This window comes from Falco peregrinus, chromosome Z (assembly GCF_023634155.1).
Source record: "Falco peregrinus isolate bFalPer1 chromosome Z, bFalPer1.pri, whole genome shotgun sequence".
Taxonomy (NCBI): domain Eukaryota; kingdom Metazoa; phylum Chordata; class Aves; order Falconiformes; family Falconidae; genus Falco; species Falco peregrinus.
In genome coordinates this window covers 74,169,717-74,183,437 of record NC_073739.1, presented here as the reverse complement: position 1 = coordinate 74,183,437, position 13,721 = coordinate 74,169,717, and the positions used below count along the sequence as shown (strand labels likewise).

The following is a 13,721-nucleotide window of genomic DNA, read 5'->3' as shown; positions in this document are numbered from 1 at the left end:
TGCAAGGCAACTGAGCTGATTTTGCCTTATCCATCCCTCTGTCAGACAGCATTAATTCCCAGGCTGATTTCTGAGGCTGGTGCACTCCCCTACAGCAGTGCTCTCTAGGCTCTGGCTCCTCTGAGGATGGGGATGAGCTGTGGGTTCTGCCTGTCTTATCTCTCCCACCCAGCCCTCACGGTCTGCCTGGCATGGTCCATGCCCAGCATGGGTCTGGGTGGTGTATCAGCCCCTGCTTGCCCCATGTGTGAGCATGACAGGGCCACATCTAGCAGGCCAAAGTGCACAGGGGAGCCTGTGGAGAAGAAAAAAGGGGGACGAATGACCACCCCCAGAGCTCAGAGGACCCAGAAAGGGAAGGATGAGTTGCAGAGGACAGGCATCCCACCGGTGCTTGCAAAGAACCCTGCGGGCACTGCCAGGTACAAGGAGGCAGCAAGAAGGTTTGCCTGTGGGACTGCTAGCTGGTGTAGTCCTTGTGCCTGAAAAGGCACATGTGGCCGTTGACACACCGCTGGCACACAGGCAGTCTCTGCAGAAGCACATTTCAGCCATCTGCCCTTGCCTGATGCCACACTGGAAACCACACTGGATCAGAGCAGACACAGACAGGACTGAGGAAGCCTGGGAGAAAAACTGCACCTCTGCCAGGCCCTTTTCTCCTGAAGAAAAGAAAAGGGAAAAGGTGCTGATGTCTCTGGAAAAGGTTTAGGGCTGATAAATGCCCAGGTTTAAGAGAATCGATTCACTGGAACTCTGACAAAGCAGGCCAGCCTAGTCAGAAATGTGTGGCTGTTGTTCCAGCTGAGTCCAGGGGATCTTTTCACACCTGCTTACAGCATAGGACTCTTACACAGCACCTGTTTACTTGTACTTCAGTGAACCAACCATAACTAAGGGAAAGGCTGAATCAATCCGAAGTGCCTGTCAGCAGTAATCAATATAATGCTGAATTACACCTAATTTCAGCATGCAAAAGCTTCACCTTTTAGTAAAAAAAAATCATTAACTTTAAACATTAAGGACGAATTCTCCTTTGTACTACAGTAAGTCTGCACTCTATTACACCTCTAAATCAGCAACCGTGAGATGTAGCATTACTCCCAGACTTGGTAAGGAAGCACCATACAAGGCCTCTTGAACCTTTAGAGAGATTTGTTCATGGTTTTATCAGGAGCAAATGCTTTGCTACATGAAGGGCACTAACAGTTTTGGTGTGAAGCTTAGGGAGGGCTGGGACCAACGCAGAGCTCTGGCATACAGCTACAACCACCCCTGCCAGCAGAGCATCAGTGTTTGTAGATCACTGCCCCAGATATCTCTGGAAATCTGCACCCGTGTCACCAGGTTGCACACAAAGGAGAACTTCTGTTTTCCTCCTGGCTTCCTGCTCAGCACGTTTCCAAGCCCTGTGCTGCCAGTGGGGTTTGTGCCACTGCGGCGACTGTAACAGCTACCAGGTTGCATGGAAGCACATGGAAAAGGAGCAACAAGCCCCCTTTGCACTGAAGGTCAAGACTGGGGCAGTCTGGGAGGGCCAGCTGCTCATGAGCACTCACAGCCCCCTCAGCTCCTAGGGCTGTCTCCACTGGAGGGGTTTCATTCACCCAAACTGCTTCTTGCTCGGTCAGGCCCCACAAACCTGTTTTCAAGCAATGATTGTTCACGTTTCTGCTGTGACTGAAGCTGGAAGGATCCCCATCAACAAATAAACTTTGTACAGGCACGATTTTAAAGCCCTGAAATGCAAAACAAAACACTAAAAATGCCTTCACAAGTAGCTCTCACTTGCCTGAAATAATTGCTTCTCCATTTGCCAATCTGGTGGTATTTTATTCCATTTATTTGGCAGGGACTTTATTGTGGCTGGGGTGATGCAGCTGTTGTGGTCTGTTGGCCTGCTGCATGAGGAGCGCAGGGCAATCAGGGTTTCATGGTGAGTCCTAATGTCATTTGGGCGTGCTGGGAAGCAGAGCAAATTCACTGTGCCTGGCCTGGCTGCACCCCAGAAACTCGGGAGAAAATTTGGGTACTTACAGCAGAATTTGTTGGTTGAAAAGGGCTCGCAGAGAGGTACATTCCTTATTACATGAAAACTGGTATCTGGTCAGAAGGTAGAGACCAGGTTAGTGCCATGCAGAGAGAAAGCAGCACTCCTGTCTAGCAACTAACGGAAAGTGAAAATTTACTTCCATCAGCTGCCCAATCTACGTGGTGAAAAATGCAACTAAACATACAGCTGGTTAAATATGTACCTGCAGTTCCTGTCAAGTCTTTTCTGCCTACCCAGATGTGGGGGTGTTGCCCCTCCTGAGTGAGAATGGAAGAATATGACACAGGAGGTACCCAGCCCTTGGAGCGAGGGGCTATTTTGGGCAAGAGATAGAGAGGAAAAATGAAGTGTAACTGACAGAGCTAAAGCAAATTGGCAACTTGAGCAGGCTTTTCGCTGCAAATAAGCACGAACGTGGGTGTGAGCAGGTAGTGCCCAGCAGGATGGCAGGAATGCAGGTGAGCAATAAGATAAGGGGAGTGTGGTGATGCTGGTGTTCTAGTGTAAGGGATTGCAGCCTCATGAGTGCTGCCTGCCAGCAAGCAGACAGTTGTAGAGAGATGTGCAGCTGAAGAGGGCTGTGTCATCCTATTTTAGGGGAGGCCACCTCCTACCCTGATACCTTCTCATGCTCCTGGTTTGTGCTGGGTGAGCAAATCTAGGGGACATGCCTACCAAGGCACAACAAAGCAGTCCCGTTTTGGGTGAAGTGCAGAGAAAAGGCTGGGTGCATGGGGTGGGGTGTGAGCTTTGTGGCCAGTGCTGTGAATTTACATGTGGAGGTCTGAGGACAGGCTGCTGGCAGCTGCCTCGAGGGCCAGAGGTGGGAGGGTGAGCAATGCCAGCATAGACCCTCTGGCTCTGGCTCTCCCCCAGCTCCTGTCTCTGGGGGACAGAGCGAGGGGAGAGCAGCAGCCGCCGCGCTGCTGGATCCCTCTGGCCGGGACTCCTCCACAGCACCTGTGTGGGCAGGAGGGCCACCGGGTAACCCGCCCGCTCCGCACCTGAGGGTGCAAGGAGTATTAATGTCCCTGGGGTCCAGGGCCGCATCCTGGGAGGTGCTCATCTCTGCCGCCCCTCTGAAGGGAGGGGGACCAGCAGCCCTCTGTATGGGGCCTCCTCCCCCCCGAGGACACTGCTGGAGCCCAGCGGTGCTCGGGGCTCTCCCTCACGGCCTTTGCACACAGGAAGGTGTGAAGTTCCCTCCGACTGGGACCCCAGGCTGCAGTTCACCCCGGAGCAGAGCAGCTACGCCTTGAACGATTCGGTGCAGCTGAGCTGTGCTGGGGAGTATGTGCCATCGGTCCCCCACATCAGATGCGTTTCCAGAGGGATGCAGGCCTTGTGGAACGGGACTGCTACCTGCAAGGGTAAGCATAGCCCCCATCACCCTGACCCGGGGTCCTGCCCTGGGGGCAGACCCCCGTGACATGGTCGTGCTCCAGCCTCACCTGGTGACAGGCCAGCAGCGGGAGATGCAGACGCTTTGGCTTTCTCCACTGTCCTGGCAGTGTCTGGGCATCTTCTATCTCAGTCCCTTGCTGCGGGCAGCTGCCGGGTCTGTGCTCCTGGGGAGGGGTTCCAAGGGGGAAGCCTTGCTGGCCAGCGTCTTCTGGCTCCAGATGGAGAGCTGCAGCTGCGAGGCTGGGAGGAGGAGGAGGAGCAGTTAGAGGGCTGCAGCTTGAGGCTTCGGCTCTTTGAGCTGCGCGAGAGTCCCGTGTTCCCCTGGGAAGCCTCTCTGAGGGTTGGGTGAGCTCTGGTGGGGGAGGCTGTCACTGCTGCACTGTTCAGCTGGACACGAGGGGGGCCAAGAGAACAGGGTGTCAAGCACCCCATGCGTAGCTGGAACCCAGGGAAGGCTTGGGAGTCCTGGAGATAGGGGTGATGACAAGCCCTGTGCCCCTGGACAGTGCCTGCACACGCGGTGCTCCCAGAGGCGCTCCCTCGGCTCTGTGTCAGGGTGAGTGGTCAGAGTCATGGGGAGGAGAGAGCTGTCCCAAGCCTCCTCTTGTCACCTCCCCAAAATACCCCTCACCCAATCTTACCTCTGATGGACACATGCCAACGGCCTGTTTGGTGGGACCCAAGACCCCAGAGGGCACCAGTGCTTGGGCATGACAAACAGAATGAGGAAGTGACTCTGAGCTGCAGCGGTGGTTTCCAGCCACCCTTCACCCACGTCCAACGTGCAGGGGAGCTCAGCCACTGAACTACTCTGCATCTGTAAATGGAGATGCGTGGCTCAGGAGGAAAAGCAGTGATGCCGGGGTCCCCATTCGGGGAAACATAGTGTACATGGGTAAGCAGGGTGTCAGGAGGTGCCTCCTAAGGAGCTTCTGTGGTCAAATCCCACCCCATTCATCCATCTCTGAGCACTGACCATCACCACTGTGGACAGGGATGCGCTTCTGATGCCTGATCAGGGCCACTCAGATCTCCCTGTTTCTGATACCTGGGACCCTTCCTCAACTGAATTCTGGCACATCCTCATCCACCACCTTCCTGGTCAGGCCCCAGCCCTGGCTGACCCTCACCCACAAGGAGAGCTCCATCCTAACAAGCCCCACTGAGGGGTCACATCCTGTCACCTTCCCTCTCCCTTCAGGGACCAGAGGAATTGCTGGGGATTGCTGATACCCCACCACCTACCCCTGACCCTCCTCAAAACATCCTGACCCAACTAACACCCACTTTCACCTCTACCAGAAATGTGCCAAAGGCCCCGCTGGGACTCAAGACTCCGACTGGTACCAGACCAAGAGAATTACAGGAAGAACGAAGAAGTGATGCTGAGTTGCACTGATGGTTTCCAGCCAACCTTCACCCATGTCAAATGTGCGAGGGAAGTGCAGTCCATCAGTCACAGGAAACCTGTATACAGAGAGGTTTGGAATGGAAGGGACAGCAGAGGCAGATGGATCCACATTCGATCCAGCGTGGAGTGCATTGGTAAGGGAGGCATCAGGAGCTCTCCTGACTGCCCCACTTTAACATAGTCTGAATGACTTTTGATACCCCACCACCTACCCCTGACTCTCCTCAAAACATCCCACTCCAACTAACACCCACTTGCATCTCTTCCAGAAATGTGCCAAAGGCCCCGGTTTGACCAAAGACTCCAACTGGCACCAGACCAGGAGAATTACCAAAAGGAGGAAGAAGTGATGCTGAGCTGTCCTGAGGGTTTCCAGCCGTCCTTCACCAAAATCAAATGTTTGAGCAAAGTCCAGGTCACGAGTTATAGGAGACCTGTATACAGACACCCATGGTTTGGAAGGGACGTCAGAGGTGACTGGATCCCCATTCAGTCCGGTGTGGAGTGCATCGGTAAGGGTGGCATCAGGAGCAGATTGGTCATCTACTAGGGCAGGATACTGCGAATGTGTCTGGGTGAGAGTCAGCATGGGAATGTCATGATTTTCCCTTGAGGCCAGTGCTGTTTGGTTTGATGACTGTGAAAGCAGGTCCTGCAAGGGCAGGATGAAGTGTGTCCCATTGTGCTCTCCCATGGCACCAAACGATGACCACAGTCACACACCTCAAAGGGTGCAATGAGAGTGGTGATGCAGCCCAGCTGGGGACACACTGTCCTCTGCTTCTGTTACCCCCACCATGTCCTGATGATTGAATGAATGGAGGCAAGTTGTCTTACTGGGAGAATTGTCCCAAAAGATCACATCCAGCTTCTGGGAGCACCATGACCCCAGACTCCTCCTGCTCCCCTTCCAGAGAGCTGGAGTGACCAGTTTAACTCTCTCTTTCTCTCCCACCCCACTGGTGAGGAGCAGGGCTGTCTGACCGCAGCACCCTTGCAAGGCTGGGGGGGGAAGGGAAGGGAGTGACCCTCTCACAATGTTTCCTTCACAGAGGTCTTCCAGGTTGTCCCTGGGACCTTGGAGATTTCAAGCACCAGCATCAAACTGAACTGGACCTGCAGGCTCCCTGACACCTGCCAGCACATGCGGGTGTGGGTGCACTGGGGGTGCTGTGGGAAAGACAGGATTGGGCTGGATGGTTGGGGGTGGCTCATGCCCTGCACCAAGCCAGTTTGCCAGTCATTCCCTGGAGGTTGCAGGCATGAATCAGGTATGAATTCATGCATTGTGAATCAGGGGAATGGTCTTCAGGGAGCAGGATGACAGCTGTCTGTGCACGTCCTGTCCCCAGGTGTGCCCAAGGAACACTGTGCCTGCTGAGAGCAGAGCAAAAGGGAAATTGCTGGCTGGCTGGGCCTGGGCGTGGGCAGCAGCTGGGTGCCTGTGCGTGGGGTAGGTCGCAGCTGTGTGACAGTGAGACACAGCTTCTGGGTACTCAGCTGGACATCTCTTGCCTTCTGCAGTCAGGGTTTTTTGAGAGCAAAGCCTGATGCTAAGTGGCTTGTTCACCAGCATGTCTGTACTTCTTCATGGCTGTTCAGAAGATGGTCTGAATCTTGTGAGATCCTTTCTCTGCCCCTTTGGGAGAAATAAGATTGTGTTTTAAGCACTTTGATGCCTCTCAGAGTACCTTGTAGAGGCTGGAATTGGGAAGTGCTCCTTCCCAGGTACCAGCATCCTTGCCTGTAGGAACCACTGCCATAAAGCCTCCCCCCAGATCACTCAGCAAACTCCTGGGACAGGCTGTGGCTGCTCAGCCCAGAGGATGGTGAATGTGGTGAGGAAGGGGTGTGGAGGAGGAGCAGGGCTTGTGCCAGGGACAAAGGGCCGGAGCTGTGGTAAAGCAGAGGGTGTGAATGGAGAAGGCATTGCTCATCTGCATGTCCCACTGCATGGTGGCGTGGGGCAGGAGGACAGTAGCTGAGGGACTGACTGAGCCAGCACAGGGACCCCAGAAGTGTAACAGGGACATCTCTGAACCCTGTGGTAGTGATGAACCATGGCTGGAGAGACATCCGCCCCAGCAGGACTGATGGTGCCATGGCCCATCAAGGGCAACCTGAGCTGGGGTGGGTGACATGTCTGAATGAGTGGTCAGAGGGTGTCTTCTAGTGCAGGGGTGATTTTCCTGGGAAGCTCCCTCGTGTGGGCTATGGAGGAGGTAATATAGTGTCACTGGACACAAGGATGGATGGGGCAGATTCATGGATGAGTGATCATTGACGCTTCAGGTACACAATGAGAGCCCCATTACAGCAAGCCTTGCCTGTGGGTCGCATCCTGGCAGATGGATGGCATCTTCCCTCTCCCTTCAGGGGCTGGAGGGATTGCTGGGGAATTCTCTTCCACCAGTCACCCATGCATCACCTCATCATCTCCCAGCCCAGCTAACACCCACCTTCACCTCTACCAGAAATGTGCCAAAGGCCCCGCTGGGACTCAAGACTCCGACTGGTACCAGACCAAGAGAATTACAGGAAGAACGAAGAAGTGATGCTGAGTTGCACTGATGGTTTCCAGCCAACCTTCACCCATGTCAAATGTGCGAGGGAAGTGCAGTCCATCAGTCACAGGAAACCTGTATACAGAGAGGTTTGGAATGGAAGGGACAGCAGAGGCAGATGGATCCGCATTCGATCCAGCGTGGAGTGCATTGGTAAGGGAGGCATCAGGAGCTCTCCTGACTGCCCCACTCTGCCCTTCTTGAGCTGTCCTCCAGCTGTACCTGCACGGGAGGTTCCAGGCTGTCTGCCTGCCTGGGGAAATGGTATATGCTGCTCAAAGCGGTGTTGAGGCAGCCCCTGAGCCCACCCTGAGTCCAGCCTGTGGTTCACCAGTGGGTGGGATGTTCTTGCTGCAGGTGTGAGAGATAAGGGTTTTCTTGAGGGCTTCTGGCAAGATGGTACGCACAAGGGAGAGAGGCATGAGAGGGCTTTGTGTGGTCTGTGTGGTATCACAGTTGGGTGAGGGGGATCAGAGGGCTCTGCTGCCTGTTTCCTCTCAGACTGCGCAGCTGTGAGTACCACAGCTTGCTCCCTGTGGGTTGGTACCCTTCAGGCTCTGAGTCGTGGTGGCTACAGGCTTGGCACCATCTTCTCACAGCGTGGGGCACTGAGGTCCCCTCCAAGGGAGAACAGGACAACAATGGGCTGATTAGGAAAACAGCTGAGGGGTCCCATAATTTTTGAAAACAATAGCCTTCTGCTGCTCTCCAGCTCAGCAAGTGCCCTGAGACCTGGGCCACAGCAAGAGGGCTTGGAACTGGTTCGCTGCAGGAGACTGTGAACGTGGATGGTGTGGAGAGGTCTGTGGGAGGGGATGCTTCTTCTGTGACTCCCCCTGGGGCCAGGTTCATGCCATAGCCCAAGATTTTAGGGTGTCCTGTCTGGTTCCCATGGGTGTTTTGCTGACTTCATGTGGCAGGTTCATAGAATGACAGAATCATTTAGGTTGGAAATAACTTTTGAGATCATCAGGTCCAATCATTAACCCAGGACTGCCAGGTCCATCACTTAAACTATGTCCCTAAGCACTGCATCTACATATTTTTTAAACATCTCCAGGGTTGGTGATTCCACCACCTCCCAGGCAGCCTGTCCCAGTGCTCCACCACCCTGTCAGTGACAACGTTTTTCCCGACACCCAACCTAAACCTCCCCGGCACAGACCGAGGCCGTCTCCTCTTGCCCTGTCACTTGTCACCTGGGAGAAGAGACCGACCCCCCTGCCCACACCCTCCTGTCAGGCAGCTGCAGGGAGCCACAAGGTGCCCCCGAGCCTCCTCCTCTCCAGGCTGACCCCCCCCAGTTCCCCCAGCCGCTCCCCACCAGCCTTGTGCCCCAGCCCCGGCACCAGCCCCCTGCCCGTCTCTGGACACGCTGCAGCCCCTCTGCGTCCCCCTGGCAGTGAGGGGCCCAACCTGAACACAGGAGTCGAGGGGCGGCCTCGCCAGTGCCCAGTGCAGGGGGACAGCACTGCCCTGGCCCTGCTGGCCACGCTGTTCCCGGCACCAGCCAGGATGCTGCTGGCCTCCTTGGCCACCTGGGCACACGGGGGGCTCATGCCCAGCCGGCTGCCAACCAGCCCCCCCCAGCCCTTTTCTGATGGGTACCTTTCCAGCGTTCCTAGGGCTTGAAATAGCCCTGCCTTCTTAGATGCCACAAGGCACCAGGGTCAAATGTTGCTCCATCAGTCACTGTGTGAGCTTTGTGCATAGTATGAGCCCCTCATGGGTGCTCCAGTCCCTTGAGCTCCTGTACTCCTGGCCTTTCATGGGGGAAGCAGCTTGGGGCCCTTTTTCCCCTCATGCTCTTCCTGGGTATGCGGTGCATGAGGGCTATTCTGTACGGTGTCCTAGAGCACCATCTCTCACTACACTTGTCAGGGAAAATGAACCTTTCTCCTGGGGTCTATGCAGAGCAGGAAAGGGCTAGGTCTTTCTAAGAGCTGCATCTATTGGACTGTAGAGATGCTGGGACCCACAGACCCCTCCGTTTTGATCCAGTGGGGAAAACTACCTTGAGCAATAGTAGTCCACACATTTACCCACATTCCTTTCTGTCCAGACTTCTGCTCCCCTTCCAGAGAGCTGGAGTGACCAGTTTAACTCTCTCTTTCTCTCCCACCCCACTGGTGAGGAGCAGGGCTGTCTGACCGCAGCACCCTTGCAAGGCTGGGAGGGGAAGGGAAGGGAGTGACCCTCTCACAATGTTTCCTTCACAGAGGTCTTCCAGGTTGTCCCTGGGACCTTGGAGATTTCAAGCACCAGCATCAAACTGAACTGGACCTGCCGGCTCCCTGACACCTGCCAGCACATGCGGGCGACCTGCCGTCTTGCAGGGCCTTCCCCCCGTCCCTGTGAAGCTGAGGAAGTGGAGGGAGAGGAGATGCTACATGGCCAGGAGGGAACATTCATCTGCCCCCCTCTGCAGCCCTTCACTGACTACACTGTCACCATCTCACTGCCGCCCAGCACAATTCTTTTCAAGTGGTTGGTCAGAACAGAGGAAACCGGTATGTGCACAAGGGTTAGAAGAGAAGGGATGATCATGGGCTGTGCCACACGATAACAGATAACAGAGGTAGATAATGTCCCCTTTGCCCAGCAGTTCAGCATGATCATCCACTCCCTGCAGTGATGGTCCTGGAATCAGGGCTGCTTGAATCCTGTGGACTGTAGGGGAGCCCCCCGAGCACAGCATACCCCCTCCTCACCACACTATTGCTTTTCTTGCTGTGGTGGCACATGCAGCCTTTGTGAGGGACAAACCCTGTGTGAGGTGTCCCTTTGCAGCCTGTCCCCTGAGCCAGGAGCTGCCTGCACCCTGCTCTGGGCTCAGCCCTTCCCCACCAGCCCCGTGTGTGACCCCATCCTCCTGTGCTTCCAGTGCCGGACAAACCAAAGAAGCTGAGGCTGAGTCCGAACACGGGGTCTCTCAGGTGGAAGGCGCTGCCCCCCTGCAAAGGGGAGATCATCGGATACCAGGTACCAGGTGTGGTCTCCTTCACCTTGCCAGGCACCTCCTTGCCTGGAGCTCCATGAAGGCAGCCTGAGGAGAGTAAAGAAGGGAAAGCCATAATGACCTGTGAGATGAAAGACAAGTTGAGGGCTCCTCTTGTGGGGGATATCACAACAGTGCCTGAGGTGTTGCAATACCATAGCTGGCCTTGGGCTCATGACACGTATACACACCTCTTCCAAAGAGCAGCCTCCCTCTTGCCCTCAGCTCTTCACAGAGGCTTGGTCCTTTGCTCACGGAGGCAGCCACTGTGACATCTTGAGTGTTGGCTCCAGGTTCCTCCTCTCCTCCTCCTTGTCTGCTTTGTGGAGCCTTCCACGGCTGGGGCAGGCGCAGGGAAGGGGAGGCTGGCGCAGGGCTTTGCTCCGTCTCGGTGCGCTGTGGGCAGGTTCCCAGCGGGCGGGTCGGGGCTGCTGCCCTCCAGCTCTGTCCCCTGTCCCCAGCTGAACATCACGGCCAGGAGCGCGCGGGACGGCGGCTTGCTGCAGATGGAGCGGCTGCGGCTGAGCCGCTCGGTCACCGAGCACCCGCTGCCTGGGCACGGCCTCGGCCACAGCTACACGGCGACGCTACAGGGAGTCACGGCCATCGGAGCCGGGGCTGCGTCGCTGTGGGAGTTTCAGCCCGACGGCTTGGGTAAGGCCCGCTGCGTTCCAGACCCTCGGGGTGGCCCTGGCGTGTGCCCCGGCTGAGGCGGCTCTCTGTCCCCAGCCCGGTGGGCTCCTGGCCGCTGCGGACGAGCGGGGGCACAGGGGAGCTGTGCTCCACGGCCAGCGCTGCCCGGGGCTGCCCTGCTCCTGGCACAGCCAGCCCCGCCGCGCTGTGCTGCCTGCTGCTGCTCATCCGCTGGGTCTTGCCTCCAGACACGCCGCACCCTGCCGGCATCAGCTGCCGCAGCGTCCGTGACGTCTCCCCATCGCAAGGGACGGCCGTGCTTCCCCTCCAGCCCATCGCCCGTCCCCCCGCGGAGGTGAGGTGAGTGCAGCCTCCGGCGGCTCTGCTCTCCGCGGCCCCCCGCTTGGGCTTCCCCCCGCAGCCGCCCCTGCCCCGCTCTCCCCGTCAGACAGGGCATCTCCCCCGGCCCTCTCAGCGCGCTGCCTTGCAGGGAGCACCAGCTGATCGTGGCCGCCACGCACAATGGCACGGTGGTGGAAGGCGCCTGCTCGGGGGAGCCGCAGCCCCTCAACGCCAGCCGGCAGCCCGACACCTACGTGGCCGCCGTGCTCAACCTCACCGCCCCCACGGACTTCGTGCTGGGTGCCGGGACCCACGGGCAGGGTTACCGCAACGCTGCGCTCCGCCCGGGCTGGGACTACACGGCCCTTCTCCGCCTCATCCAGCGCTCACAGGAGGTACTCGTCACGGGGGGAGGGGGGCTGCCGCTCTCCAGGGATGCTGCCAGCCGGGGACGGGACCCTCGGCGCGGTCTGGGCTGGGTGCCGATGGCAAGCAGCGGTGCTGCCCAGGCTCCGGTCCCGGCCCCTGTGCTGAGAGCCCAGGCACCTTGACAGGACAGTGTCCCCGGGGTCCTCGGCCACTGCTGGGGCATTTGGTGGTCATGCGTGGGAGGCCTTTGTCCCCAGGGAGGGTGGTGGGGAAGCAGTGGCCTGAGCTCTCCCTTCCGTCTCCTCCCACAGGCAGAGAAGTTCACCTGCATCTGCTACAGCTTCTCTCTCGGTAAGTAAGTGGGCTCCTCGCTCCCTGTGCCCGAGAGTCTCTCCTGCACGTCCCCTTTTCCCAGCCTGGCCGCTTCCCACGGAGTGGTGCTGGCCGAGCCCAGGAGCAGTAGGGTCTTGTGGTCTTACTAGCATCTTCCTGGAAGTTCTCTGGGTCTTGAGGATATCTATGATAGATGGGCTTTGGGCAACATCAGGCCTCTTGCACAGGTGTGGCACCAGTGGCAGCTGGACACTGTGTATCATCCCTGCCATTGTCATATATTGTGTCTTAATCCCAGTACTCCCCTGTTACAAGTACAATCCCAGAAATGCAAACACCTCACCAGGCTCTGGCTGTGCCTAGGGCAGTTAGGAAGACAGGGCCCACACTGTAGGGTATCACACCCAGGCAAGCACGCAGTCTTTCTCCACCAGCTTAGCTATTCTCCAGTATAGAGCCTGTGGTGGGAGATGAGGTAAGCTGCTTTTCATCCCATGCCCCTGTGGGATCTCCTGGTGCCTGATTCAGGCTGTGTGGGAGCCTGAGTCTGGGCTGCACTGGTTGCAGGACAGGAGCCGACACCGCTGCTAGAGAGGATGCCTGTGGTGCTGGCAGTAGTGCTGGTCATTGTACTCCTGGCACTGGGGATTTTGCTGCTCTTCGTGCTCTTCAGGTCAGTATGTGCCTCACCTCTCCTGCCTTCTGTGAGCCATCCAGTGCCTTGCACTTCCAGAGAGTGTCCAAGTGAACCCTGAGATAAAGCAAGGTGGGAAGCAGGGTTGTTACATGGGCAACAGCCTCTCCTCTGTCGCTATCTTCTTATGGTCTATGGGCCTGACTCACTGTTTTGCAGGCAAAAGTACAACGGTTCAAAAACCTCGGAGAGCAACAGCACTATCCCCCTGCGAAGATGTCAAGGAGGTGCAGTATAAGCAGAGGCCCTGATGCCTTGTCTGGACAGGCTGCCTGTTCAAAGCCCAGGCAGGGTGCTTACAGGCTCTGTAAGGTACTTACAAGAGCAAGGGGATCAGAGCTGGCTGGCGTGGGGAAAGGGACACTCCCAGGAAAAACAGACCTGCATGGGGAGGGACAGTCTCGGGTTCGGTGGGGTCCTGATCACCACAATGCGAGCTCAGTCCCAGCTGCGGTTCTCCAGGCCCAGCCATCAGGTGCATGCTAAACTCCTGTTCTCTTTCATGTTCTCTGTAGGTGTGTGCAAGCTGAACACACAGATCCCAGTGGAGGAACTGCTGGAGACTCTGAAGAGGTTTAAGAGGGCAGAAATAGAGGCAGAGCTGACAGAGGATGAATCACTCGACAGGCACGGTGCTGGGCGTCTGCGAGAGTATCAGGTCTGGTTTAGCTTTTCTTTCCCACCTAGCCACACTGTCCACCCAGCCCTCACTCCTTCCTTGGGTGTGTGATGGAGCTGGCCTTAGCCGGCCCCAGAGCATGTGCCAATGCAAAGCGGGCTTGCCTTCTTCCTCTGCAGCAACTGTCCTCCACTTTGTTGCACCCCTGTGATGCTGGGAAGGAGCTGTGTAACCAGAGCAAGAACCGCTACAAGAGCATCATCCCTTGTAAGAGAGCTTTCCTGGGGTTGGCACAGGCATT

The 13,721-nt window shown here is 56.9% G+C and overlaps 1 protein-coding gene across 5 annotated transcripts in view; it reads left to right on the top strand.

Moving 5' to 3' along the window:
• LOC106112413 (receptor-type tyrosine-protein phosphatase kappa-like) overlaps positions 1-13,721 on the top strand; it is a 32,466-nt gene that overhangs the window by 8,799 nt on the left and 9,946 nt on the right. Inside the window, exons 2-15 of one of the 5 annotated variants that reach the window (XM_055791424.1) lie at positions 3,241-3,423; positions 4,760-5,002; positions 5,138-5,380; positions 7,343-7,585; positions 9,652-9,942; positions 10,317-10,414; positions 10,892-11,084; positions 11,312-11,423; positions 11,554-11,800; positions 12,086-12,125; positions 12,675-12,780; positions 12,961-13,028; positions 13,317-13,459; positions 13,600-13,687. In XM_055791424.1, coding sequence (XP_055647399.1) covers positions 3,241-3,423; positions 4,760-5,002; positions 5,138-5,380; positions 7,343-7,585; positions 9,652-9,942; positions 10,317-10,414; positions 10,892-11,084; positions 11,312-11,423; positions 11,554-11,800; positions 12,086-12,125; positions 12,675-12,780; positions 12,961-13,028; positions 13,317-13,459; positions 13,600-13,687 — 2,298 coding nt within the window. The remainder of the gene's footprint in view (positions 1-3,240; positions 3,424-4,759; positions 5,003-5,137; positions 5,381-7,342; positions 7,586-9,651; positions 9,943-10,316; positions 10,415-10,891; positions 11,085-11,311; positions 11,424-11,553; positions 11,801-12,085; positions 12,126-12,674; positions 12,781-12,960; positions 13,029-13,316; positions 13,460-13,599; positions 13,688-13,721) is intronic. The other 4 variants (XM_055791426.1, XM_055791425.1, XM_055791428.1 and 1 more) reach the window with 4 other exon arrangements.